The 25,766-nt window shown below is 36.3% G+C and overlaps 1 protein-coding gene across 1 annotated transcript; it reads left to right on the top strand.

Moving 5' to 3' along the window:
• The first annotated feature begins 1,121 nt into the window (after positions 1 to 1,121).
• On the top strand, positions 1,122 to 5,092 carry ARF6 (ARF GTPase 6). The gene is made up of 2 exons (XM_039865191.1): positions 1,122 to 1,281; positions 1,379 to 5,092. The coding sequence occupies exon 2, from the start codon at positions 1,871 to 1,873 to the stop codon at positions 2,396 to 2,398; it is 528 nt and encodes a 175-aa protein (XP_039721125.1). The 5' UTR covers positions 1,122 to 1,281; positions 1,379 to 1,870; the 3' UTR covers positions 2,399 to 5,092.
• Positions 5,093 to 25,766: the final 20,674 nt, after the last annotated feature.

Genomic DNA, 25,766 nt, shown 5'->3' with positions numbered 1-25,766 from the left:
AGTAAATTCAATCATTGTCCGAATATTAATAACTTTAGTTTATTTCAGGAATGAAGCTTATCACTTAACCCATCTACAATTATCAAATTTTCTTGAATTATGAAATAAAAAGTATGTTACTGTATGCTGTTACACCACCTTCCTTTAAAAAGAAATGATTTTCCTCCCCTTGGTTCCTTTAAGCTTTTACCTCATTTTAACTTGAAGCCTAACTTTACCACCACTATTTGATACAAAGTTTTCCTAAAGTGTTCCATAAACATATTATTTAACCCTCAAATGAGGTGCAGAGAGCAAGGCCAGTATTAAACTCAGTTTACAGGCCACAAAAGTAATTAGTCTTTCTGATTTTAAATCCTATGCTAAGATTATATCATCTATACCTCTTAAAGTTAAGAATGGGTGGATGGATGAGAAGCTTCTACTAATACACTAAAAGGACGAAATATTTACATAATAAAAATCACCTAAAAAGTTGAAAATGCGGCAAGGCACAAGAACTCTTGATAATATTGTAATCTTTAAGAAACGTGGGCTGGTCCTGACGAGATGTATATAGTGCTCAAACACTCAAAAAGGGCTTCAGAACAAACCTAAGCCAGTAAAAGGACAACACTGACTGGCAAATTCCTCACGAAAACTGTTGTCTCCCATATGTCTTTCAGGAAACGCACAGAGCGCAAGGAATAAAGGAAGCCAAAGAGGGGTTAGGGGAAAGGTAAAAACAGCAGATAAGGCTTTCCTGGTAGACCGAAGGAGCGCGAAAGCTAGGGCGGGATGGAGGGAACTCTCAAAGCATCTGGCGGGCAACGAGGTCTGATAAGAGACCTGGAAGCAGCATGGGGGAGGCGTTCGTTGAGGGAACCGGCTGCCCGAGGGCCCCACCGTGTGCAGCTCCCCGGTGTTTTCGCTCGTCTCGTTCGAGTAGGGGTGCTGAAGGAGTGAGCGCGGGAGGGGAAAGCTGAGAGGGGAAGAGACGCTAGAGCAGCGACAGGTGGGCGCGGATCCGAGTCCGAGATTCGCGGGTCTGCAGTCCGGCCGCACCTGCAGGCCCTCAGAGCCGCCGTAGCTCCGCCCACTCTGCGCGTGGCGCCCATGACGCTTGGCGCGCGGGCGCTCTCCTTACAGAGGTCGCTCTTGTCCGAACGGTCGGGCCGTGCTGCGCCTGCGTGGTCGGGAGGGGAAGTGAGGCGGTTTCCTCGGCGCCTTTTCCGGCGGCGGCAGAACTGGGAGGAGGAGGTGGAGGCCGGAGCGAGCCCGCGCTCGGGGCGGCGGCTGGAGGTAACCTCCCGGGCCGAGCTGGAAAGGCGGGCCACCTCGACCTCCGCTCCCCTCTGAGTTCCGGCAGTAACGCTTCTCCCTCTCTGTGTCTCTGCAGGCGGCGCACCGAGTTCCCGCGAGGATCAATGACCTGACGAGGCGCCGGAGCCTCGCTGCCTCTCGGGTAGCCTGGGTCGGTGGTGAGACCGGTGCTCGCGGACCGGCGGCCGGTCCGGAGGGCCGCAGTCTCTCGCTCCGGAGGGAGGAGAAGGCGGAGGAGCGGGAACCGCAGCGGCGCTCGCGCGGCGCCTGCGGGGGGAAGGGCAGTTCCGGGCCGGGCCGCGCCTCAGCAGGGCGGCGGCTCTCCCGGCGCAGACTCAGGGCCCCGGCGGCGGCGGCGGCGGCGACTGGAGGAATCAAGTTGTGTGGCCGGTGATGCCCGAGTGAGCGGCGGGCCTGGGCTTCTGCCCCGAGGAGGCAACTCCCACGCAGGCCGCACAGGCGCCCTCGCGGCTGGGAGGCTTCGTTTCGGTTTCGCGGCTGCGGCGGCGGTTTTGGCTTAGGGTACCCGGGACACCTGAATGCCCCCGGCCCCGGCTCCTCCGACGCAATGGGGAAGGTGCTATCCAAGATCTTCGGGAACAAGGAAATGCGGATCCTCATGTTGGGCCTGGACGCGGCCGGCAAGACAACAGTCCTGTACAAGTTGAAGCTGGGCCAGTCAGTGACCACCATCCCCACCGTAGGTTTCAACGTGGAGACGGTGACTTACAAAAACGTCAAGTTCAACGTGTGGGATGTGGGCGGCCAGGACAAGATCCGGCCGCTCTGGCGGCATTACTACACCGGGACCCAGGGTCTGATCTTCGTGGTGGACTGCGCCGACCGCGACCGCATCGACGAGGCCCGCCAGGAGCTGCACCGCATTATCAATGACCGGGAGATGAGGGACGCCATAATCCTCATCTTCGCCAACAAGCAGGACCTGCCTGATGCCATGAAACCCCATGAGATCCAGGAGAAACTGGGCCTGACCCGGATTCGGGACAGGAACTGGTATGTGCAGCCTTCTTGTGCCACCTCAGGGGACGGACTCTATGAGGGGCTCACATGGTTAACCTCTAACTACAAATCCTAATGAGCATTCTCCACCCATCCCCCGGAAGGAGAGAAATCAAAAACCCATTCATAGGATTATCGCCACCATCACCTCTTTCAATTGCCACTTTCTCTTTTGAATTTGAACTCTGGAGTTACTGTTCTACGGTTTTTGGGTGGGGGTTAGGGGTTTCCTTTTAGTTTTTTTTTTTCTTTTTTTCTTTTGCTTTGCATTAAGATGCTCTGATCTGACATTTGACATGAACACAAAGTGCTAGATGCTCTTGTTGACTTCCAGCAAATGGGATAGGGGAAATATAGCATTTCTTGGTAAAGTCCTTTATAATAATGGTTTGATTTTTTTATTTCGAGAAAATCTTTTTTTCCCAATGTATGCTTTTTTCCCTTTTTGCCCAATTTCCTTATCACTTGCTGTAGATGGCTTATTTTGCATTCATGCAGACTATGTTGCAAGTCTGTTTCATCTAGTAAACTGAAAATTATTGCTTAATCAAACTGCCGTTTGTCTTTTATATTTAAGGCCTTCTCCCTCCTTTATGAGTTCTACCTTTAACTTAGTAATTTCAAATGTGACCTTTTATATCTAAGACCAATATAGAAAACTTAGCCCACCAAGGCAAATAATGAGTAATATTGTAATATGTTCCAGTTGCACATCAGTATGTTAAACAGGTAATATAAGAAGTTCTTTGAAATGTCAGCTATAAAGTTCTGAAACATCATGCATGAGTAGGGATTAAACTCAAGTTCCCCATTACGTAGCTAACTTACAAACTGCATAAAAATATGAAATCGTAACCCATCAAGAACACAGATTTGTGTGACTGTAAGGTTAGCAACTTTGCTGCATTTTCCTTCTTTTAACTTTAAAAAACTCCAGAAAATGGAGCAGTGATGGTATATCCACACACAGTCGAAATATTTGTAGATATTTTAAGTGACTTGGGTAAAACTGGAATATATGCTTTTATTATTATGTTTCAAATGTCTAAGACCAATAGTTTTAACATTACTAGAATGTTTACTTTGTTCATTAATAAAGCATTTAACTTCAAATTATATGCACCTTTTACCTAGTTGGAAAAATATGCATTCCTGTTTTCACATTACAGCAACTGATTGAAGATAAAAGTCTTTTATAGAGTGGTCCACACCTCCATTAATTAGAGCACTGGAAAAGATGTTTTATAAAAAAGATATTTAATTTTGTTTGATTGTAGGATTAACTCATGCAAAAAGATAATTTGTTGGTTCAGTAATACATTATCTCCTTTAAGGAAAGAAATGTGATGAATGAATGATGTGTAAACTTGAGGAATGACAAAGGGGAAGTTGGATGAAGAGTAAGAACCTACAGATAAATGACAATGAATGTAAACTTATTTTTCTTCAAGTGTAAGCAGTGTGCCCAGTGGTGATTTCCAGATCCTAACAAGATTACTTGCTTAAATGGTTAGGACCAGTAACTAGATTATTGAGACCACTATGATAATACTTTGAACCAAATGTTAATGCCTGATACAGAATTGTGAAGCGGCATCTGGTTCTTCTATAGCCTTAAGGATTAATTTTAGAGATCCTCAAGGAATTAATCTTAGGCAATCTCAGAAATGTAGACTGCAAAGGCAGTATACAGGAAAAGATGTAGGTTTTATGAGGGTGTCTGAAAACTAAAATTGAGCGGGATTTCATGGTATATAGTCGGACAATATTGGCCCTTCATGCTTTGGCCATATTGTATAATGGAGCTTTTACCAAAGATGTATGAGAAGCATAAGGCTAAAAAAAAATTATTCAAAGTAAAACGACATTTTACTTAAAACAGATGAGCAAAGGTGCTATGTTGTAGGCTCCTGATGGTACAGAAGGATTTTTGAATTAAAAAATGCAACTAAAGTATAAAGTTCTCTTTCACTAGTAGAAGTATCTAGAAATGAAGCTGACAGATACATCTCAGAACATTTTAGTTTCCTTTAAAATTCTCAAGGCTCCACCATAAATTTAATTCTTAGTATTTTACATTTTAAGGTACATACATGTGTAATACAAATATCAATGCTATAACATCCTGAAACAAGACAAGCACAAAGGTTTAAATGCCTAAACTGGAGGAAACTTGAAACCCTCGTGTTGAATTCTTAAATGTAGTATTTCTAACTTGTGACAGATAGGCAGCCATTTTTTTGTCTTAAAATAACTGGGGGCATAATTAAAATTTTATACATCAAGTGATTGCTATTGAATGTTGCAGGTGAGATGTGATTATTTTTAGTTTATTTGAAATGTCTAACTGAAGGCGGTGGGGGAGGGGAAGCAAATATTTGAAATTTGGAAAACCCTAAACCTTTTGGTAAGTTGTAATTTTAAATTTTCTTTAAGGATATAAAAGGCTGATAATTGATGTAGTTAACTTGAACCTTAACCATTGGTGATCATAGGGCGGGCAATTATAGCCTGCAGAAAAAGTTACAATCTAAGAATTTGAAAAATGAGATCCTGAAGTTTTTGTTTAATTGCATCAATTTCTGTATTTTTGTGAATTTATAAACTGCAATAAGTTTTGAATGAGGTTAATCTTGTCTAATATAAGTAAATGAGTCTGTAGACTGTGATTGCCCCAAACTAAAAAGTACAGTACTTGGAATTGTGTTCTTAATGGTTGTAGTGTTGGTAAAGAACTAATATGCAGAAAATAAAGGAATTACACAGTGCAGTTTCTCACGTTACGTTACTCGTTTGAACTAGATTAAGTGGGACGTGTGTGTTGGGCCATGTTGTTCTCCAGGGATATATGGTAGAAAGTAATTTAATTTGATAGTCACCTAGCTTTTATAAGAATAAAAAGAATCAATTTGATTCTTGAAATGCTGGCTCTATAAGGAGGTTTTGCCCTCATTGAGTTCCACCAAACTTAATCTGATAATTTATGACATAAAAACAGTTGGAAACTTTAAGGTTCTATAGCAGTTTTTATTATGCTAGTTTTTTTCAAAATTACAACCTTAGCATTTTTAGGAGTACAAAATCGTGTCTATAAAGAATTGGCCTAGAGTCATCTTAACCGTAACTTTACAAATGACTTGGATTTTGAAGTTGGATTTTTAGAAGCCGCAGTTGCTCTTCTGATAATGGCAGAATTGTAGCTATTTAGAAAGTAAAATAGTAGATGAAGAATAACTTGTTGGATAAAAGGGTTATTTAAACACATTTCCTTTTTTGTAAGCATTCTCTCATATCAACAGTTTGTGTAGTTTGATTTTAGAATGTCTAGTGTGATCTCTAGTATGACTTAACCTCCCCACCTTAATGTTATTAATATATTTAGTATTGTGATTTACTAATGGCTATCAAGTATCAATTTATCAGTAATAGCAGTAGAAACTATTTTACTCTTTATTGGGTTTTTATGTTTTAATATGTTTAGAAGTACAGTTGCCATAATCCGAATGGTGGTGGCACTTAGTAAATTCCCAAAGTTATTTTCTCAGTACCTTGCCAAGTACATATCAAAGTTATGGTAAGACAAATCTTGTTTAATTTTTTAATAGGTAAAAATTATAAACATAGCAGTTAAAAATAACAAGTCTGACTAATCACTGAGCGTAATGTATTTGGAGTATAACATTCAATAGAAACTAGCTTTTTGCTTTCTATTGAATGGTAAAAACAAAGTAGGAAAGATTATAATATTAGGAGGTTTATAAAAAGAATATATTGGGAGAAGGAGCCATAGAAGAAGCAAGGTAACTTTTCCCTGCTTTGCTAAACTTTAAAGTTGCCAGTCTGGATTAGTGAGTTGAATAGGGAATACTTACAGATGAGATCAAAGAGGCAGAACAGATCTGTGGAGGGGTTTAGGAATGATGATTGAAATTATTAAGTAAGCTAAAGTAATGGTAACTTACAGGGAATTAGTCTATAAGGGATAACCTCATTTTGTAGGACAATAGGAAAATGCTTTAATTTTCAAACCTTTTTTTCCCCTTTAAAATGTTTTATGACTACTTGAAACAATTTTAAAATGAAAGTATTTTTCAATATTATTATTGAATACGTTTTCACTTGTTAAATTATTTCATTTGGATACTATATGTTTCCTCCATAGTATTTGTTTTATAAGTGTGAGGGTAAATAGATTTATTAAACACCTACTGATATACCTGACATTGTTCTAGGGGATGGGAGATATATATCAGTGAAAAAAATCTGTCTTCATGGAAGTTATCTTTGTGGTGGTGGGTAGGGGTAGGGAGACAAAGATCAGATAATAAATAATATGTGGTACACTTACATACTATGCTATATATAGAGAGAGAGATGCAAGTAGGAATGTGTTCAGGTAAGGCTTCATTGAGAAGGTGACATTTGAACAAATATTTGAAGAAAGAATATCAGTGGAATTGACATAGTAACAAAAAGATAATATGTATAGCATAAAGCAAGGGTAGGGATACCATGGCCAAGGGCAAATCTGGCTGTAGCCCATTTTTATAGGGACTGAGCCAAGAATGATTTTACATTTTTAAAGGATATTTAAAGACTACAAAAAAAAAGAGTGTGAATATGCAATAGAGACAGTATTTAGCCTGAAAAGCCTAAAATATTTACTATCCAGCCCATTTTGAAAATCATTGGTTGACCCCAGATCTAAAGCCCAAATTTTAAAAATATTACCAAAATATACAGGAAATCCAACAATTTAAAAGACCACTGTTAATGTTAATGAGTCTAATCAAAACTTTGGGAAACAGTGGCACATGTTATTTACCACATTTGAACATTTAGTGATCTCTGAGACTTTATTGAGTAGTCTAACCTGGATTTTTTTCCTCCCTAAATAAATGTGAAATAAGTTTTTCTGCTTAAATTTTAATATTCTCTAAAGTTTCATGAATTATTAATTAAAATATTTTTCTTATTTTTATTGTAGTTTTACTGGTCTTTGAGTATAAGTTAAATATGCTTCTCTGTTAAAATTCCCTTTCCTCCCGATAACCTGGGTTAGTTTGGAATAGGTTCAGATAACATCATTGAACTGTGGCTTTTAGTCAGTTGGTATTACTGTAATTAAGTCCTGAGCCCAGTATTTTACATTATGAAACTGTAAGAGAAGGTGTTTTATTCACTTGGAAACTAATACATTACGTGCTATTTGGTTTCTTTTAGTATTATTCCTCTTAAGCAATATAAACTAGGAAAAAGAATTTTCTTCAGACATGAATTATTTTTGCTAGAGTTGTATACTATTTACATTGTAGGGCATGAGAATCTATAACTATCTTAAAAGAGAAACTAAACAAAATAATGTAGGAGTTATAGAACTAAGTTTTATAGAGGACATATTTACAAATGGGCTTTAAGAAATAAAAATAGATAGTTCATAGACCTGTGTGAAACTGGTTATTCATGACCGTAAAAGCTGTTTCTCATTATGGCTGGATAGAATGGCCTGAGAAGGTCATAGCATTTGAGAGGGGAAAAAAATCAAATTTGTTATGGGAGTTCTAGAAGCAGGGATTTGGATGTTTGAAGTTTATTCTAGTATGGCAAACCAAAGTGCTTTCTCTCTAAATCTTTATTTCTAAAAGTTTTATGAATAAGTCCTAGGATGGAGCTAGTCCTAAAGAGATCAAATTGGAAAACACACTAAGAATAGTAAGAGCATTTTTTGGTTATTTACCCTGTGCAAGGAATTGTTCTAAGCACTTCATGCATATTAATTCTATTAATCCTCACAACAACCTTGGGGAGAGGGCTCCCATTTTATAGTTGAGAAACTGAGGCTTGGAGAGGTATATGTTAATAAGTAGCAGAGCCAGACTTTGGCCTCTGGTAGTCTGTACTATATAGTATGTGATTGAGGTGAACCAGTGGTCAGTAATGTACTGTGTGTGTGTGTATTTGCGTACAAAAAACTTACTTTGAATAGTATCCCGTAATTTTCTTACTCGACCAACAGATTTCGAATCCTTGTATAATTTGAGCCATCTGTATAATGGAGAACAGTATTAAGATTCTGTTTGAGAAACTTTTTACCTGTAAAAATCACATGTTATTACTCAATAGATTGTGAATTTTACAGATCATTGTGAAAAACAGGAAAAGTCAAAAATTTCACTGATCTATTTGCATGCTTATTTGTATATAGGCTCCTTTTAATTTAAGGAAAAAGTATTAGAAAATTTAGAGTGCATAATTTATATTGCATCTCTACCTGATAAATTCATAACTACAGACATTTTAGGTATTGTTTAATAAGTGAATTTCCTGTTTTTTTAGACCGCCATTACAGCTCACTTTTTTAAAATGAGGTTTCCTCAAAGAATACTATATCCAGCAAGAACCAAGAATCAAGGATAAGCTCACGTGCTTGAATCATGTACCTTGGAGTTTAAGCTGGAATGTAAGGGTAAAAATCGATAATTTGCTAAAATGCAAAATGCCTTAAAAATTCTATTTGTAAGTAATTTCTACATGATGTAGAAATTTAAGGCTAGGTAAGACATACACTTGAAATGTTCAAAGTAAGTAATCAAGTGCTCTATCAAACACTAGACAGAGGAGAGAGATTATATTGTGGGCTGGAGTTGGCTAGAGAAGGTCAGTGGGGATTAAGTTAGACCTACATAGAGGAATTATGCTATTATTTATTACATGCTTATCATGTGCTTGGCACTGTTCTAAGTACATTACATGCATTATCTCATTTAAAATGTGTGAGCAAAGGTATAACGGTGGTACTCTACATGTAGTATTTGGGAAATAGAGAATAGACTTGTCTGACTAGGGTTGCCAGACTTAGCGAATAAATATACAAGGCACCAGTTAAATTTCAATTTCACATGAACAGTAATTTTGAGTATAAGTATATCCCAAGCACTATACTAAAACTATATACTAAAAATTGTTTATCTGAAATCCTGTATTTTATCTGCAATCCTATGTCTGACTTGAGTGGTAGGAGAGAAGGTAAAGTTTAAAGTGGAAGTTGTAAATGAGATTTTTAGAAGCCTTCAATGGCCAAACCAAATAGTTTGGATATTTTTGTGTGTGTAATGGAAGCCAGTGAATTTTTTAAATATTTATATAGCAGGAGAGAGTCACAATGTTTAGGAATATTAATCTAGTAGCTTTGTATAGAATCATGTATCAGGGTCATGGATAGAGGCTGGAAGAAAGAAATCCTTTCAAGAGAATTTAGGTGAGAAAAATGAGGACAAAGTATAGCATAGAGAAAATGAGACACAAGTACAATAAAATTAATCAGTGGACATGTTACTGGTGGAGGGAGAAGGAATTAAAGATTTTGATCCTTAATTCTTATGTAAAAGATAATAATAGCACTGTCGATAGGAAGAAACCGGGATACACAGCAGATAGGAATAGAGACACTTTCATAATTGGCTAAACTATCTCATTTGCAGTCTTGAAAAGTGGCTAAATCTGTTAGGCATATTCTCTTTTGTAACTATTCTTAGAGCAGTGCTGTCTAATATAAATATAATGTAAGCCACATATGTAATTTAAAATATTTTACTAGTCACTTTTTTAAAAGTGAAAAGAAACAGGTGAAGTCAATTAATAATGTTTAACCCAATATATCAAATATATTATTTCAATGTCACCAGTATAAAAATAACAATTAAAGAGGCGTTTTACATTCTTTATTTCATACAAAGCCTTCAATATCCAAGTGTATGTTTTATACTTAAAGCACATTTCAATTCGGACTGGCCATATTCCAGTGCTCAGTAGACACGTGTGGTTAGTGGCTATCATCAGACAGTTCATTATTAGAGGGTGGTTATCCCTAACACCATGCCTACTCTTTCAGTAACTGCACTAGAGGGTACCAGTTAAGATCATTGAGATACAATAAACTTTCTAGGCCAGGAATTGGTAAACAGCGGCCTATGAGCCAAATCTGGCCCACTGCCTGCTTTTATAATTAAAGTTTTATTGGAACCTAACCATAGTCATTTGTGTATTTTGCTGTGCAAAAGCAGAGTTGAATAGTTACAGAGATCATATGGCCCACAAAGCCTAAAACATTTACTATCTGGCCCTTTACAGAAATTTGCCAAGACCATCCCTAGGCTCAACACAAAAGTTTCAAGGATAAAACACATACTTTATATATTTAAATGAGTTTTCATAAAGAATAATGAAATGGTTAAAAGATAACGTATTGATTCATTTATTCGCCAAGCATTTACTAGGCGAATTTATTTACTAGGTTCCAGGCACTGTATTAGGCTCCAAAAGCAGGAATAAATAAATGTCTTTAATCTTTAAGAAGTTCAAAGTCTAATTAAAAAGTAGAGATGTGTACACAGATAATTAGAAGATATACTATAATGGTGCATTGAGTACACACCAGTGAGACACCTTCCTCTGGGGAATAGGAGGTAGAAGAATAGAAGGCTTCAGAAGAAGAGGTCCATATGAGGTGAATTTTAAAGCATGAATAGGAGTTATTCAGATAAAGAGATGGGTGACTTTTTAGGAGTGTAACAGTTATGAGCAAAAGCCCAAGGCGTTAGCATAACAGCATCAGGAATTGGAGCATAGGATGGACTGGTGTGAGATGAAGATAGAAAGATGGTCAGGGGCTGGATCATGAAGTGCTTTTGGTTTTTTAAGGAACTTTGGATTGTATAATTTGGGTATTGGGAAAATCTTGTGGAATTTTTAAGCATGAAACTGCATGAAGTTTACATTTTAGACAGCTTACCTACTGCTATGTAAATGATAAGTAAAGATCCTAGGCAGGAAACCTACTATAGATTAGATGAGAGAGAATTCCCTAATTGAAGTAATGGCTATGGTGGTAGAGAGGGGAGAACACATTTGAAAAATACTTGAATGACATTTTGCAAAGTGTGTTCTGTAGAACACTGATCGCAAAAGATACTCCTTAGAAGAAGGGCTTCCAAAGTATTTGGAAAATGCTGCCTTTTTTTATCTGCATTTAGGATTCACAAGGCACTTTAGCAGTATATTGAAGGTTCTTAGAAGTCCTACTTTAATCGTGTTTCCCAAACTCATTTGATCACAGAATCCTAATATTTTTTCAAAACAAGTACCCATCACTATCGTATGGAACAACCTATATATCATATTGTTTGAAAAGCCCTATTTTAGAGGCAGAATCAACAAGTTTGGGCCAATGGAATAAGAGGAAACAAGGGGGAAAGTCTGCTAATGAAGGTTATAATTATAAAGATACAAATTAGAAGGAAAAGAGCAAGTTTAAGGGGCAGAGGGAGGTCACATGCCCAATTTTGACAGCCAGTTTTAGGTGCCTATGGCATAAACATCTACATGGAGATAACCAGTAGGTAGGTCAGGAGACATCTAGGCCACAGAAAGAGGTGTAGGAGTTAGCTTGTAAATGGCTTTCGAAACCATAGATGCTAATGAGATTTCCTAATGGCAGAGAAGAATTAAGGGCAGAATTAAGAATTAAGATGCTAATGAGATTTCCTGATGGTGAGAAGAATTAAGAACTACCTCCCTGGGGAGCACCAATATTTAAGAGGTAGGTTGAAGAAGAGGGTGTTAACAGAAAACAGAAGAAATGGGAGATAATGATGTCATATTCTATAGGGAGATTAAGAAGGTTGAATTTCAAAATGAATTCTGTAGAAGTCACATTAGAAAGTCATTGGTATCTTCCTGAGATACGTTTGAATGAAGTGGTCAGAAACTAGTTTGCAAAAAAAGAGGCAGTACAGAATTTGCTAATAGAAGTGCTCCAAAAGGCTGGAGATGAAGGAATGATAATAGATGTTAAGGGTGTGATAGAGGGAGATGCATGTGAAAGTTTATAAAACACTGTAATATAGGAGGGTCATTTAATTTTCAAAATATTGTTCAGATAAATATTGTAGGTAAAGATTGTTGGGGATCGAGTGGGGAAAGAAAAACGTGCTACCTACCATGAGTTTCCTAGAGGTAAAGGAAAATTAAAGAGTCCATTTGAAAAATGTTAATCTTAATTCCTTCAAGCTGCTTTTTTGGGAGGGCGGGTGAGGTGTAGTTAGGGTTCTCCTCTTGGGAATGCCTACGGTGACCATGCCCAAGTAAATTCTAGTCCTACTATAATTACAGATGTAGATGGTGGCATCCCTGTCTCACAAATGCAAAGAGTAAGTCATGGTGGCTATGACTTGACCAATAAATCACAGCAGTTGATGATATAGCTGAGACTAGACTCAAAATGTCTTTGTATTTATCACTCATATAGCCATGGAGTGAAATTTAAAAGAATTTCTAATATGTAGGTATCATGCTGATTAATTTAATTCCTATTTAACTAAAATATACACTTACCAATTTACTATGAAAAATCTCTTAAGATTTGCAGACCGAGGTTTAATACTTTGTCAGCATCAGTTTGAATTTTAGGATATAGTTGACCTTTGACCAATGGAATGTTAGAAGCGCTGACACTCTCTACCCAGAGTTGAATTTTTGACTCTCCCAAAAACTTTACTAATGGCCTATTGTTAATCGGAAGCCTTACTGGTAACATACACAGTCTATTAACACATATTTTATGTGTATTATATACTGTATTATTACATTAAAGTAAGCTAGGTAAAAGAAAATATCACTAAAATTATAAAGAAGAGAAAATAAAAGAGTACAGTACATATTTATTGATACTGTAAGTTCAAAAATATCCACAGGTAAGTGCAGTTCAAATCCATACTGTTCAACTATACTGTATTTTCTTCTACAATGATTTAGAAGTTAAAGGGAAAAAAATCTACAGGATGACAGAATATAGAATTAAGTAATAGTACACACTACTGAATAATTATTGTGTACCTGCCAATGTGCTACAAGCTTTAAATGTAATCCTCACAACAGACTAGCAATATAGGTGGTATTAGCTCCCATTTTACACATAAGAAACTTAATGCACTAAAATTTAAGTAATTTGTTCATGACACCACAGCTATTAAATGGGAGAGCCTATTTTCAAACCCAAGTCTTATTGACTCCAAAGCAATAGCCTTTGGGAAGAAGGGGTTTTAACAATCTGCAGTGTGTGTGTAATTTTTTTAACATTGAATCTAGTAAGACATGGTGGTTGTGATCCAGCAGATCTGTCTGTCATCAGTCCAATGGATGTGTGTTTGTGTGTGCTGGAGACAAAGCAACATTTTGGAGGGGCAGGGTCTTATTTGAAGTGTATTAGGAAGACATTTCCCTCCAGTGAGTGAAAGTGTTGGCAATTTAAGAAACTCTCAAACATTCTTTATACATCCACTAGTACCTGAGGTCCTGGTTGAAGAGAAAGACTTTGGGATAGGGGATAAGTAACAGATGGTAGGAGGAACAGGCATTGCTCTCTCCTATTTTATGTTAAATAAGGTGACATCAAATTAGTTTGAACTATACTTCGGTATGTCTTCGTTTAGGGTATAGTTGGAAGTTGCTCTTTTTCAATAGCAGCATCAGTACACATGATTTCTGAACCCTTCATAACTGGCTCTATCTTGTCTTGCCTTTGTTTGGCGAGGAGGAGCCAGATGTATTCTGTTTCTGTTATGCATTTGGCCAGGAGTTCTGGGCATGCGTAAACGTGTCTTGGTGTATTTGTGTTTAATTCTCTTCATTTGTTTTTGTGGGTCTGGATTTTGTGTTAGGTAAACTCATGAACTTATTCATAAGGAACTCAACAATCGAGGCATATAAATATTTAAAGAATTCATGGAAAAAAAGATGAAGCACAGACTTATTTTTGAAGGGTGGCAGGAAAATACATATTTTAATGAAATCATCTTTGTGCCAATGACAATTTGACTATTCATTTATTAGAGATGGAAAAAAAAATCCCTGATTTATTTCAATAACTTTTAGGAAAATCCGTGTAGCATGTTTGAGTTTGATCCCCTGTTAATTGACTTATATAATAGGACTTTAATATAAAAAATATATACATGCTTGCAGAAAGACTTGTTTATTTAAAAGATTATTATGTGATGGCAAGCTCTATAGTATCAGTAGCTTATTTCCCCCTTGCACTGAATTAAAATGGAAGGGGGAGGGGAAGGCAAAGCAGTGCTAGAGCCAGGAGGTTGAATCACCTAAGGAAATGAGTCAGTGGCTATGAACCAAAACTTTCCTTTTTCTGAGGCTTTGACTTTGAGAACTTAACATTGAATTATTTAAAATATCTCTTGTTTGCTATCAGTAAATTAAAAATTGAGTTTTTAAATCTTTTAATATTAGTATTTGGGATTCATTCAACAAAATTTAGTAGAAATACAGGGATATTAAAAATAGTAGTTATATACTTAAGCTAAGAAAATATGTAGTCATTCGGTAATAAGGCATTATGTCAGTATTTGTGTGTGTATGTGTATGTGGAGATATATGTATCTATATATATATAGAGAGATATATATATATATAGAGATAGATAGATAGATATATATATAGAGAGAGAGTGCACTCTATGTAATCAATAGTGATTCTTAATCAGCTTGTAAAGCAAGACTTTTGAGGTTAGTAACTGATGATTATTTATGGACTTAGGACAAACCTAGGGTGCTGGTAGCTCTTGACACATCGTATTTCTATTTGATATTCTTGAGTTTCTTCCTAAGCCATGAATTGTTTCTTAGGAATCTTGAGCCCTTAACTGAAATGAATACCTCGCATTATGGCTTATTTTTGAAACTAAAAATTTGAACTATAATTATCAGGTTTGAGGGTAAAGATAGGTAGGTATCTCAAAGTAAATACTAACACTTTTATAAGAAAAATTCTTAGCCTTTTGTAGCTGATTGCTTATCTTTATGATTTGAAAGCTTTTTATAAGATTTGATAGCATTTTTTATTCCTTCCAATTCATGAATAATACTTAGGTTTAAGAATACATTTCACACAAGAATCTAGTATTTAGAAACCTACTTGAGAAATCTTTTTTTTTTTTTAATTAAGTTTATTGAGGTAACATTGGTTAATACAATTATATAACTTTCAGGTGTATATTGCCATTTGACATCTGTATATTCTATTGTGTGTTTACCACCCAAAGTCCAGTTTCCTTTAGCTACCATATATTTGATCCCCTTTACCCACTTCACTTCACTCTCTAAACCCTATATTTTATTACTTGCTCCGTTTACTTCACCCCTCCCCACTCCCACTAGTAAACACTTGCTTTATAAAGCCCCTCTGGTGACCACCACTAGCCTACAGTCCATGTCCATGAGTCTCTGTTTGTTTGTCCTGTTCATTTGTTGCTTTTAGATTTATATCCCACATATGAGTGATATCATGTGATTTTCAACTTTTTCTGTCTGGCTTATTTTGCTTAGCATGATTATCTCGAGGTCCATCCATGTTGTTGCAAATGGCAGTATTTCATCTCTTCTTATGGCTGAGTAATATTCCATTGTATATATGTACCACAGCCTCTTTAGCCAGTCATCTATCATTGGACACTTAGGTTGCTTCCATGTCCTGGCCACTGTGAATAATGCTGCTATGAACATTGGTGTGCAAATATCTTTTTAGGATATAGGTTTTCAAGTCTTTCGGGTAAATACCCAGTAGAGGGATTGCTGGATCATATGGTAGATCAATTCTTAGTTTTTTAAGGAACTTCCATACTGCCATACTATTTTCCATAGTGGCTGTACCAATTTTCAGTTCCACCAGCAGTGTCTGAGGGTTCCTTTTTCTCTGCATCCTGTCCAACATTTGTTATTACTTTTCCTGTTGATTATTGCTATTCTAACAGGTGTAAGATGGTATCTCATTGTGGTTTTGATTTGCATTTCTCTAACAGCTAGTGATGTTGAGCACCTTTTCATATAGTTGTTGGCCATTTTTATGTCCTCTAGGGAGAAGTGTCTGTTCAGGTCCTCTGCCCATTTTTTTCATTGAATCATTTGGTTTTTTGTTATTATTGAGTTTACTTGAGGAATCTTACGTCCTATTTTTGTCATCAAGACAAACTTGAATTATAGTACAAAACATTAAATTTTTTAATTTATATTACTGAGTGTAATAATATGGTAGAGATATCTTAAATAAAATATTTTAAATAAATGCTAATAGGTACTCTTATTGTTTGTTGGATATTTATTGGATAAATGCTAATAGGTACTCTTATTGTTTGTTGGATATTTTGTTGAATAGTCAAAATTTTAGACTAGCATGACAAATTTTCTAAATTACATCTTGGGTAGCTAATCTTCTGGTTCCTATGGTTGGCAGGGCTATTCTTTCCATATGCTTAGACATGCTAACTTTTCTCCTTTCACACCTATGGTGATTTCTAAGCTGTTTTTTGTTTTGTTTTGTTTCTTGCTGCATGTCTCATCCTAATAAAACTTAAAGTAGTTTGCCTACCGGTACACTTAGAGTCCATGTTGCTTTGCCGAGCATCAAAATAGTAACTTAGGAAACTGTGACTTTTGGATTCTGGATTACAATGTTAGAAACACTAGAGAAATGAGGATCTGAGTATATTCTGTGTATGATGCTGTGAATGTCATTCATAGCACTGAGGGAGGCCTGAAGATGAAAGAGATCCCCCTTTCCTCAAATAGATCACGTAAGACCCTTTCTACCATTTCACTTTGAGTTCTCTACCTGACAGCATTGATTTGGGGAAAGAGCATAGAGTTTTGAGCCAGACTTAGGTTTGAAGCCCAGCCCTGCTAACTCAATAGCTAAGTGATGTTGGAAAGTTTATGTCATCGCCTGTTTCCTTTTCTAAGAATGGGAATGGTAATGTCACCCAGCACGGTTTTATCATGAAAAGTAGTAACTTAGTAGAAAGTCTCTAGCATACATCTGGCATGATAAACACTCAATAGAAGTTAGTTTTATTTTCCTTCTTTCCTCTAGTTTAATTTTTTTTTTAAAAGGCAGAAATAAAATTTAAGATTTATGGTTAGTACCATTCAAATATTTAAAGCTGAAATTATAGAAAGCATTTGAGAGCTTGCTCCCTAGCCTATGTCATCATTTCGGCTCAAATAAACTCTTACAAAAATAAAAATAAAAAAGATATTTTATGACTAGGGTTTGTATTAAAATACATCAAAGTGGGGAGTGGGATTATAGATGAAACAATATTGACTGTAAGTTGATAATTGTTGAAGTTGAGTGAATGAATTGTGTATTGGTGCTCATCATTTGTATGTTTGAAATTATCAATAATAAAATTTTTTTAAATTATGCTGAATATAAAAGAAATTCAATGAACAAAGATTTTATCAAGGGGATGAGGAACCAATTATTTGTGGTACCTTTTTAAAGATGATTGAGAACGGTCATTATTGATTTATGAATGGTGGTAGTTTTTCCCGTCAACTACACAAAATGTGTACTCGCCAATTCTTTGACTAAGAGGAAGGAATGTCAAGAAGGAAGCCTGAAAAAATCCTGAAGAGACTTTTTGTCTAATTATCTGAGTCACTCCTCAGGGTGGAGGTTCTGTGGCATGGCTTCCAGCCAACATAATTTTCAGCTGGAAAGAGAGCAGCAGTTGGGCCAAGAAACATAGTAACCAAAATGACTGCTATGACACTGGAACCTACCTTATATACAGACATTTTCTCTCTTATTTCAGAATAATAATAGAGAGATACCAGTGTTTCCTTTTCTGAACTATATTAATTTCTAAGAATGAAGGTAGACTGAGTTGCAAACAATTGAAAAATATTCCAGAGAGCAACGAAATGTGGATCACTTACCCATAGGGATATGGCTGTTCTATACAGCATTGAGCTATAGAAGAAAAATAAGTGTGTATGATTTCTTGTGTTTAATGATTGATTAAAGGCACACTGATTACTGCAAAAGGCTAAAGATCTACTTTTTAAAAATTCTTGCAAATCTTGTTGGGGTGAATTCTAGAGATTGATATATTTGGGAAACATTCTTGGGAAAAAGAAACTGCCATTGGTATATTTAAATAATTGGCATTCGTAATATAGAAATATAATTACATTAATATGCTTAGTATTTTGATTGAGCTTAATATTCTTGATCATTAAAGAACAAAATTAGATGTCAAGTGTCAATTCAGTGAGAACAAAGATTTTCACTTTCCTGTTCTGCATTTTTAAAGTAATTGTTTATTTCTTAAAGCTTTCCTGGAGGATGCTGGTATCCTTACCATAACCTGGTATAGTAAAATGATATTTAAGTAATTTTTCATTAAAGTCTCGATTCAAGAATTATGATCATTCAACAATGAAACCCATCTGTAGAACATTACTATGAAAGAGGTATAAGCAAAGAACTATGGGCACCCAAAGGGTTGATTTAATTCTAATGGGTTTGGGGTATAGTAAGGAAAGGAGGAGGTCAGGGAAGAAAGAGACCTAGAAAGGAACTAACGTTTATTGAAAATTTGCTATTGTGGATACCAAGTCCTCTTTTGTACTTAATTTGTCTTGCAAGAACTGCTTGAAGTGACATGAAATTAATAGCAGTTGTTCCTGAGTCGGACTACATAGATTCCCATCCTGGCACCTAATAGCATATACTGCTATGAGGTCTTGGGCAAAGATTACAGAGGACATAATTATATTAAAAATTATTCATTTTCTTAAAATCTGAAGTTTAAATTTAACTGAGTGTCCTTTATTTTGTTTGACAACCCAACCACAGGGGATTAAGTTAGCGAAAGCTTAGAAATTACCTAGAACAGTACTGGTGCATGTAAGAGCTCAATAAATTATTAGTCTTTATATTTGAAATTGTCCCATTTTATAAATGATGGAAAACTCAGGTTAACTCATTTGCATTTTGTTCCACAGATAAAAAGTAGTTTATCTGGATTGTAAAATTCTGCAGCTACTTTAAAAAGACAGTTTGAAATTCCTCAAAATGGTAAGCACAGAGTTACCATATGACCTGGCAACTAAATTCAGCTCATGCTCTAGGGGAGCAGATTGAATAGGGGTGTAAATATAGGAAGGTGGGGAACGCAGGGGGCCATCTTAGCAAATGGCTGTCATAGCATGGAATGGTCATCTGTCCAAATCAGGACAGAGGATAGATACTTCAGTATCCGAGGAGTTGCCGGTTTCTTCTGAGAAGGAAAGCAAAAAGTTAATATGAACATTTGACAACTTAGAACTCTCTTTTTAGTTGCAGTAAAGGAGAACTAAATGCTTATCGAATGACTTAAGCATATTGCTATTGAAGAACTGAAACTCTCCATTTAACTGATGCAAGTCAAATGTTTTAGTTGTTGGCTCTCCTGGACTCTGAACCTCAGAGAAAAGAGCTGCTGCAAAAAGCTGCTGCATAATATGTGGAATATATGTGTGTCTACATATCTTCACTGGCTTTTCATTAGATATATATTCGAATTATCAAGTGAATGTTAATTTTCGTGCATAAAGATTCATGTGACTCTATCGGCTACAAGGGTATGTTACTGTTTGAAAAATACACGATGTGAGCACGCCATGTATATCAATTTAGAATTTTTTTCTGCAGCAAGAAACAACGAACAAGAAGATAGGCACCTAGAGCCTAAACAATTAGGGGCTTATTTTCTCACATAGTTTAAGTCCAGAGGCAGGCAGTCCTGGCCTGATGTGGCCTAGGGATGTAATCAAGGACCCAGCAATCTGTATTTTATCACGCTGTAATCGTAGCATGCTGACTTGTTCATTTATGATCTGATGATGGCTCCTGCAGCTCTGGGTACCGGTACCCACTTTTAAGGCAGGAAGGGGAAGGGAGCAGCTCCATTGGCCAGAACTGTGTCACATGGCCTCTCCTAGTGCCAAAGGGGCCTCAGAAAACAAGACTGAACTTTTCCAATCTCTCTAGTAGAAGAGAACAAGGATGAAAGGGGTCGAGAATGGGTTTTGAGTTAGCTTTATCAAAAGGAAAAATGATCAAAAAGTTGAGAAATACTGCTTTAAACATTCAACAGGATTTGGATAAGTCAAGAGGAGGAAATTACAGATTAGGAGTTCAGTATGAACCAAGGGTGGAATGCACGCTGTGTATCAGTTCACAGGGCGTTGAATAGCCTAGCACCAGTAGGTGAAAAATCATGTGCAGAAATGATAGAAATTGAGTGTGAGGCTTAGCTTGGCTTAGTAATTAATAGGGCAGTGCTAAAGGGTTTTAAGCAGGGGGAAAATATACGAAGAAAAGGATGAGAAATATATGAGAATATGAATTATGAGGAGGTGAGCTGGGAGGTAAGGAAGCCAGGGTCCTGCTGTGACAATGCAGTTGTGAAATGCCAGTTATTAAGGTCGAACCACGTGTGATCCCAGTATTCAACCGTTTTTGACCTACAATATCATTAGATTAATTCATGTTCGAGGCAATGGTAGGATGTCCAAATGAAAAAGTCTGGTAAGTAAATGAAGATAAAGGATAACTTTCTGAGAAAATTTTGGTTATCTAGATAAAAGTAGATACTTTTCACCATATATTTCCTGGATGATTTCATTTCCTTTCTACACTGAAGCTGTCACTAGCTGATGGTTTAACCCCCACATTTATTTCTAAACTCCACACTCATATTCAGCTACTCACAGGACATCTGCCCTCAGATATCCCCGAAGACTTTTCCAACTCAACATGTCAAAATAGATATCATTTTTCTTCCTTCCCTTTGCCTCCTCTCTCTCATACTTGCCTCATATTCTTTGTCTCATTCTGTGATATCAACATCCAACTAGCTGACTATGCTAAAAACTTTCAACTTGTCTTTGATCGATCCCTCTCCTTACCCCCTACATCCTTTTGCTCATAGATCTGATCAATTCTGCCTCTCGAATCCATCCTTCCTCTGTATCTCCCACTGCCTCTCTCGTACTTTAGGCTCTCATCACTTCTCAGCCGGATTACTGACATGCTTTTTACTTGCTTGCGTCTTAGCAGGGAACATCCAAACTGCTCCCAAAGGGATTATTTTAAAGTATAAATATGGCCTTGTCTCTTTCTTGCTTGGCCCCTCTTAATGGCTTTCAATATGTAATGAATAAAGTCAAAACTTATTACCAGGGCTTAGAATTATTCTCCAAAGCCCCCACTTTATCTCCAGCCTCACTTCCTTTCACCTCCTAGAGCTCCTCTAAGTTCCTCAACTCCAGACCCGTCCTTTTCCAAACATGCTATGCTGACATCCTTCTGTACCTTTGCATTTATTGTTCCCTTAGCCCGAAATTATCATGTCTGCCTTTGAACATTTTGATCATCTTTTAGCAATACCTCCTCTGAAAGGCCTCCCATGACCATTCAATGGAAGCATCTCACTTTTCCAAAATATCCGTTTATTCATTTTCTGATTCACTGTCTTTCCTCATTAGATTATAAACTCCAGATGAGGAGAGAGAGAAGAGCAGAGGGAGAGAGAGAGAGAGGAGAGAGAGAGAGAGAGAGAAGACAGAGGGAGGGGAGGGAGCGGAGGGAGAGGCCAAAATGTGAGAATCCTTCTGGAATACTTTTAGAATAGGCCCAAAGCATAGGCTAGTGGTGAACAATACAAAGGCCTATTTGTGAAAAATAAAATAGTTGTGGTTTTTGAGGTTTTTTTTTTTTTTAATATTTAAAATCAGACAATGCAATATGGCAACTTAAATCATTTCTTTATTAAGCATTACATCTCCGTCACTCAAGGGTTTCTTTTTTTGGCTGAGTCCACCTGCTTTGAACCATGTGATTTTCATCAGCTACTTTTCTTCTTCTTGGAAGTAGCCAAGGAGTTTAAATTTGATTTAGAGAAGAATTTGCCTTACACCGTCTCATCCGCTTCTTTCTTTTCTCCACCTGCGTTTACTCCCAGACCCAACCAGAAGGCACTTTGGCCATCCCTAATGACTGGCCTTGCTCTGTTTGCCACCCTTGGCAGTCCTTATGTAGTAAATCACTACAAACTAGAATCTTTGGCTTAACTTGGCCTTTTCTGGGATAAAAATGTCCCATACTCTTGGTCTATGAGCTATTGATTTCCAAACTAGTTAAGTGGAAAGAGGGCAAGCAAGATGGTAAGATGTGTGTTGACACCAGTATCATTGATATATCAGGTCTTTTGCTAACATAACAGGAAATTTTCTCAATCTTTTTAAAAAAAAGCCACAAGGCTGAGTTTCTTTAGAAATTATAAGAGATATGGAAAATCCTGAATCCTGTGTAGGGCACATGTCTGGCTTCATGCCCAATATCCCTGGGAATATCCCACATGAACACAGCATATCAAGGAAAAATGTATCAAACTATGTTACTATTCAACTAATATTCAAAGTGAGTTATATCTAGATTGAGGCCCATTAAACCTGTGAAACAGTTTAAATTAGACTTTATATAAATTGAGAAAAGTGTGACACACATTCCCCGGAGAGGAAACAATTAAACATTTATGTGAGATATTAATAACAAAGTATACATCGAGCCAAAGTATATTAAAGAAAGTGTAAAGTGAGATGCTTCCATTGAATGGTCATGGGAGGCCTTTCAGAGGAGGTATCATTTGAAATGAAACTCAAACATCATGGAGGAGGAATCAGCCTTGGGGAACTCTGGGAACAAAGTGTTTAATGAGGTCAGAACAAGTGTAAAGGCCCTGGGTGAGGAGAAGAGCCAGCATGGGCCACTATGCAGGATCCTAGCTTTGGGATTAGGAGAGGGATAATTTTGGTCACATTAAAGAAGTATCCATCTAGTATTCCTATTTTAGTGAGGGTTTTTCATCAAGAGGTGATATTGCATTTTTATCAAATCCTTTTATAGCATCTATAAGGATGATCATAAACATGAACTTTCTCCCAAGATTTATTAATATGGCAAGTTATATTACTTTCTAATATTAAACTAAATCTGCATTTCTAGAATGAAACCCACCTGGTGTGTTATTATTTTAATGTGTTGCTGGATTCTGTTTGCTGACACTCAATTTAGGCTATTTGGCATTGATAATCATTAGGGATATTGGTCTGTAATTTGTTTTTTCTGAGTGCTATCTTTGTCATATTTTGGTGCCTGTTATAGTCATTGAGATTGTTACAAAATAACATTATCACTAATAACATTATTATAAATTATTAATTATATTTAACATAAATAATTATATTATAAATTATACATAGTAATAATAGTAATAGTACAAAGTAAGAATTTAGTTTGTAAATTATTAATAATTTTTAATGCAAGACAGCAGTTTAAATAGCATTGTAAATGTCTCTAGTGGTTCTCGACCTTAGCTATATACTGAAACTACCTGGGGAGCTTAAAAACTACCTACACCTCCCAGAGATGCTGATTTAATTGGTCTAGGGCACAGCCTGGGCTCTTGGATTTTTCAGAAGCTTCCCAGGTGATTGTAGGCAAAGCGCAGACAATGTTGAGAATCATTGGTTGAGTAGAATTCCTCCCTCCTGTCCCTCCATGAAACCATCTGGGTTGTGTGCTTGAATGGCAGAGCTCTTTGACCACTTTCTGTTCTTTCTGTATCATTGATCTGTTTAGATTTTCTGTCTCTTCCTAGGAAGTTTAGTTAAATTACACTTTCTTAGACAAGTATTCATATCACCAAGATTTTCCAATATATTTGAGTTTGAGCAAAGTCAACTTTTATGAGTGTTTTAATTTCTTCTGTATCTGTAATGATTTTTTTCTCATTTCATTTATTTTGTGTATTCAAGATTTCTCTCTTTTTTCTCCTTGATTTGTTAGATAAAATTTTATTTGCCCTTTTTGTTGTTGTTTGTTTTTAAAGCACAAGCTGTCGTGATTTATTTCTATACTTTATCTGTTTTTTAATTCATTAATCTCTACTTTTATCTTTATTGCTTTACTCTGTTTTCTTTAGAAAAGAAACAGGAAAAATACACCTAACATATTGAATGGTCAGAGCTTAAAGGTTTCATTTTTTTCTTTTTTATTCGTTTAGACATAATTATTATCTACAGCTATGAGATTCATTGGGACCGTTGTTTAAGTTGTATCCCTAAGGCCTGATTTGTAGTGTTTTTATTATTGCTATATTTCAGATATTCTGAAATGTCAATTTTTATTTCCTCTTTGATTCAAGAGTTGTCTATTAAGGATAGTTGTTACTATCCTTAATCATCTATTTCTTTAGCCCATATCTATTAATTCTCTACTATGAACAAGGATGAGATTATATTTCCTCTTTATCTTGTTTTCCTTTCTTTTACCATCTAATTTTAGTTATATTATCTGCTATCTATATTATATTATTATTAAAAAGATTAATATCTTTTTTAGTAACTGATAATTATGCCTATGTTCTCATTAATTGATTTCTCAATTTAAAGAAATGTTTTGGCCTCCAGCTATTAAAAAAAATAGAGAAATCAGTATCTTACCTTTCCCCCATTCCCCTCTCAACTTTCTCATTCGAATTGTTTTCACTTTGTCATAGTTTCTAGCATTTTCATTCAGTTCTGTAACCACATTCTCACTTTTGTGTTAGTTCTAGTCCCACAATTAAACAGATTCAGTGCTCACAGACAATTCTTTACTGTAGCTTTTCTGTATGTCTTGAAGACTAAAATTTGTCTTCTGATAATTTTTTCAGAAAGAGCTCACAGGAACAACATTTCCTGAGTACATGTTCAAAATTGTTTATTTCCTTTAGTAGTGAGTGACTGTTTGGATTATTTCCTTTCTTTCTGGGAGAATTTTCTAGGTATTTCTACAATCTGTCTAATATTGAATGTTATCATGGAAAAATCTGAGACTAATCTGATTTTTCTCCCTTTTAAATGTCGTGACTCCTCCCTTCCCCCACGTGCATCCACCTTGGCTACTCCAAGAACCTTTCTTTATTTTAAAACAATCTTTTATCTCTAAAGTTTAGTAAACTTATGACCATTCTGGATCAAGATTTTTGTGGGATATAGTATGCCATTTCAATTCGTAAATTCAAGTCTTCTTTTATTCCAGGAAAGTTTTCTTGAAATATATTTTTAGATATTTGTTCTCCATTATTCGTGTTATCTTCTTCAGGTCCTCTTCTTTTATGAATACATAATTGCTTCCTCCTGCTTTCATATTTATAAGTTTCTCTCTGAACATTTTTGTTTCTATTTACATTTCATTTTGTATCTTTTTCTCATTTCTGACCTCTATGTTCCATGTCGTATCTTTTTACTCTTATCCTGCTTCCATTTTTGTATATATCTCTACCAGGGTTTTAGTTTTTTCTTTTTCCTTCACTTTTTTCCGGAGCTCTGTGGGCTTATTTATATTTCATCTTCTTAAGTCATCTCACCCTCTCTTCTCCATGTTATTTCTTTGTTTCATGCTTGTTTTCGGGAAACAATTGCTTCATTACATTTCTTTAAAATTTAAGGCAAAATGTGTCCTCAAAATTTTTGTCTGCTTTGAGGTAACATTTTCATGGA

This window comes from Pteropus medius, unplaced genomic scaffold (assembly GCF_902729225.1).
Source record: "Pteropus medius unplaced genomic scaffold, Ma_sr-lr_union100, whole genome shotgun sequence".
Classification (NCBI taxonomy): Eukaryota; Metazoa; Chordata; class Mammalia; order Chiroptera; family Pteropodidae; genus Pteropus; species Pteropus medius.
The sequence above is the reverse complement of the archived record's forward strand: the minus strand, read 5'-3'. Positions and strand labels throughout refer to the sequence as shown.

What these genes read in the sequence shown, in the direction of transcription:
- ARF6 (XM_039865191.1), top strand. Translation starts at nt 1,871, where the DNA reads ATGGGGAAGGTGCTATCCAAGATCTTCGGGAACAAGGAAATGCGGATC.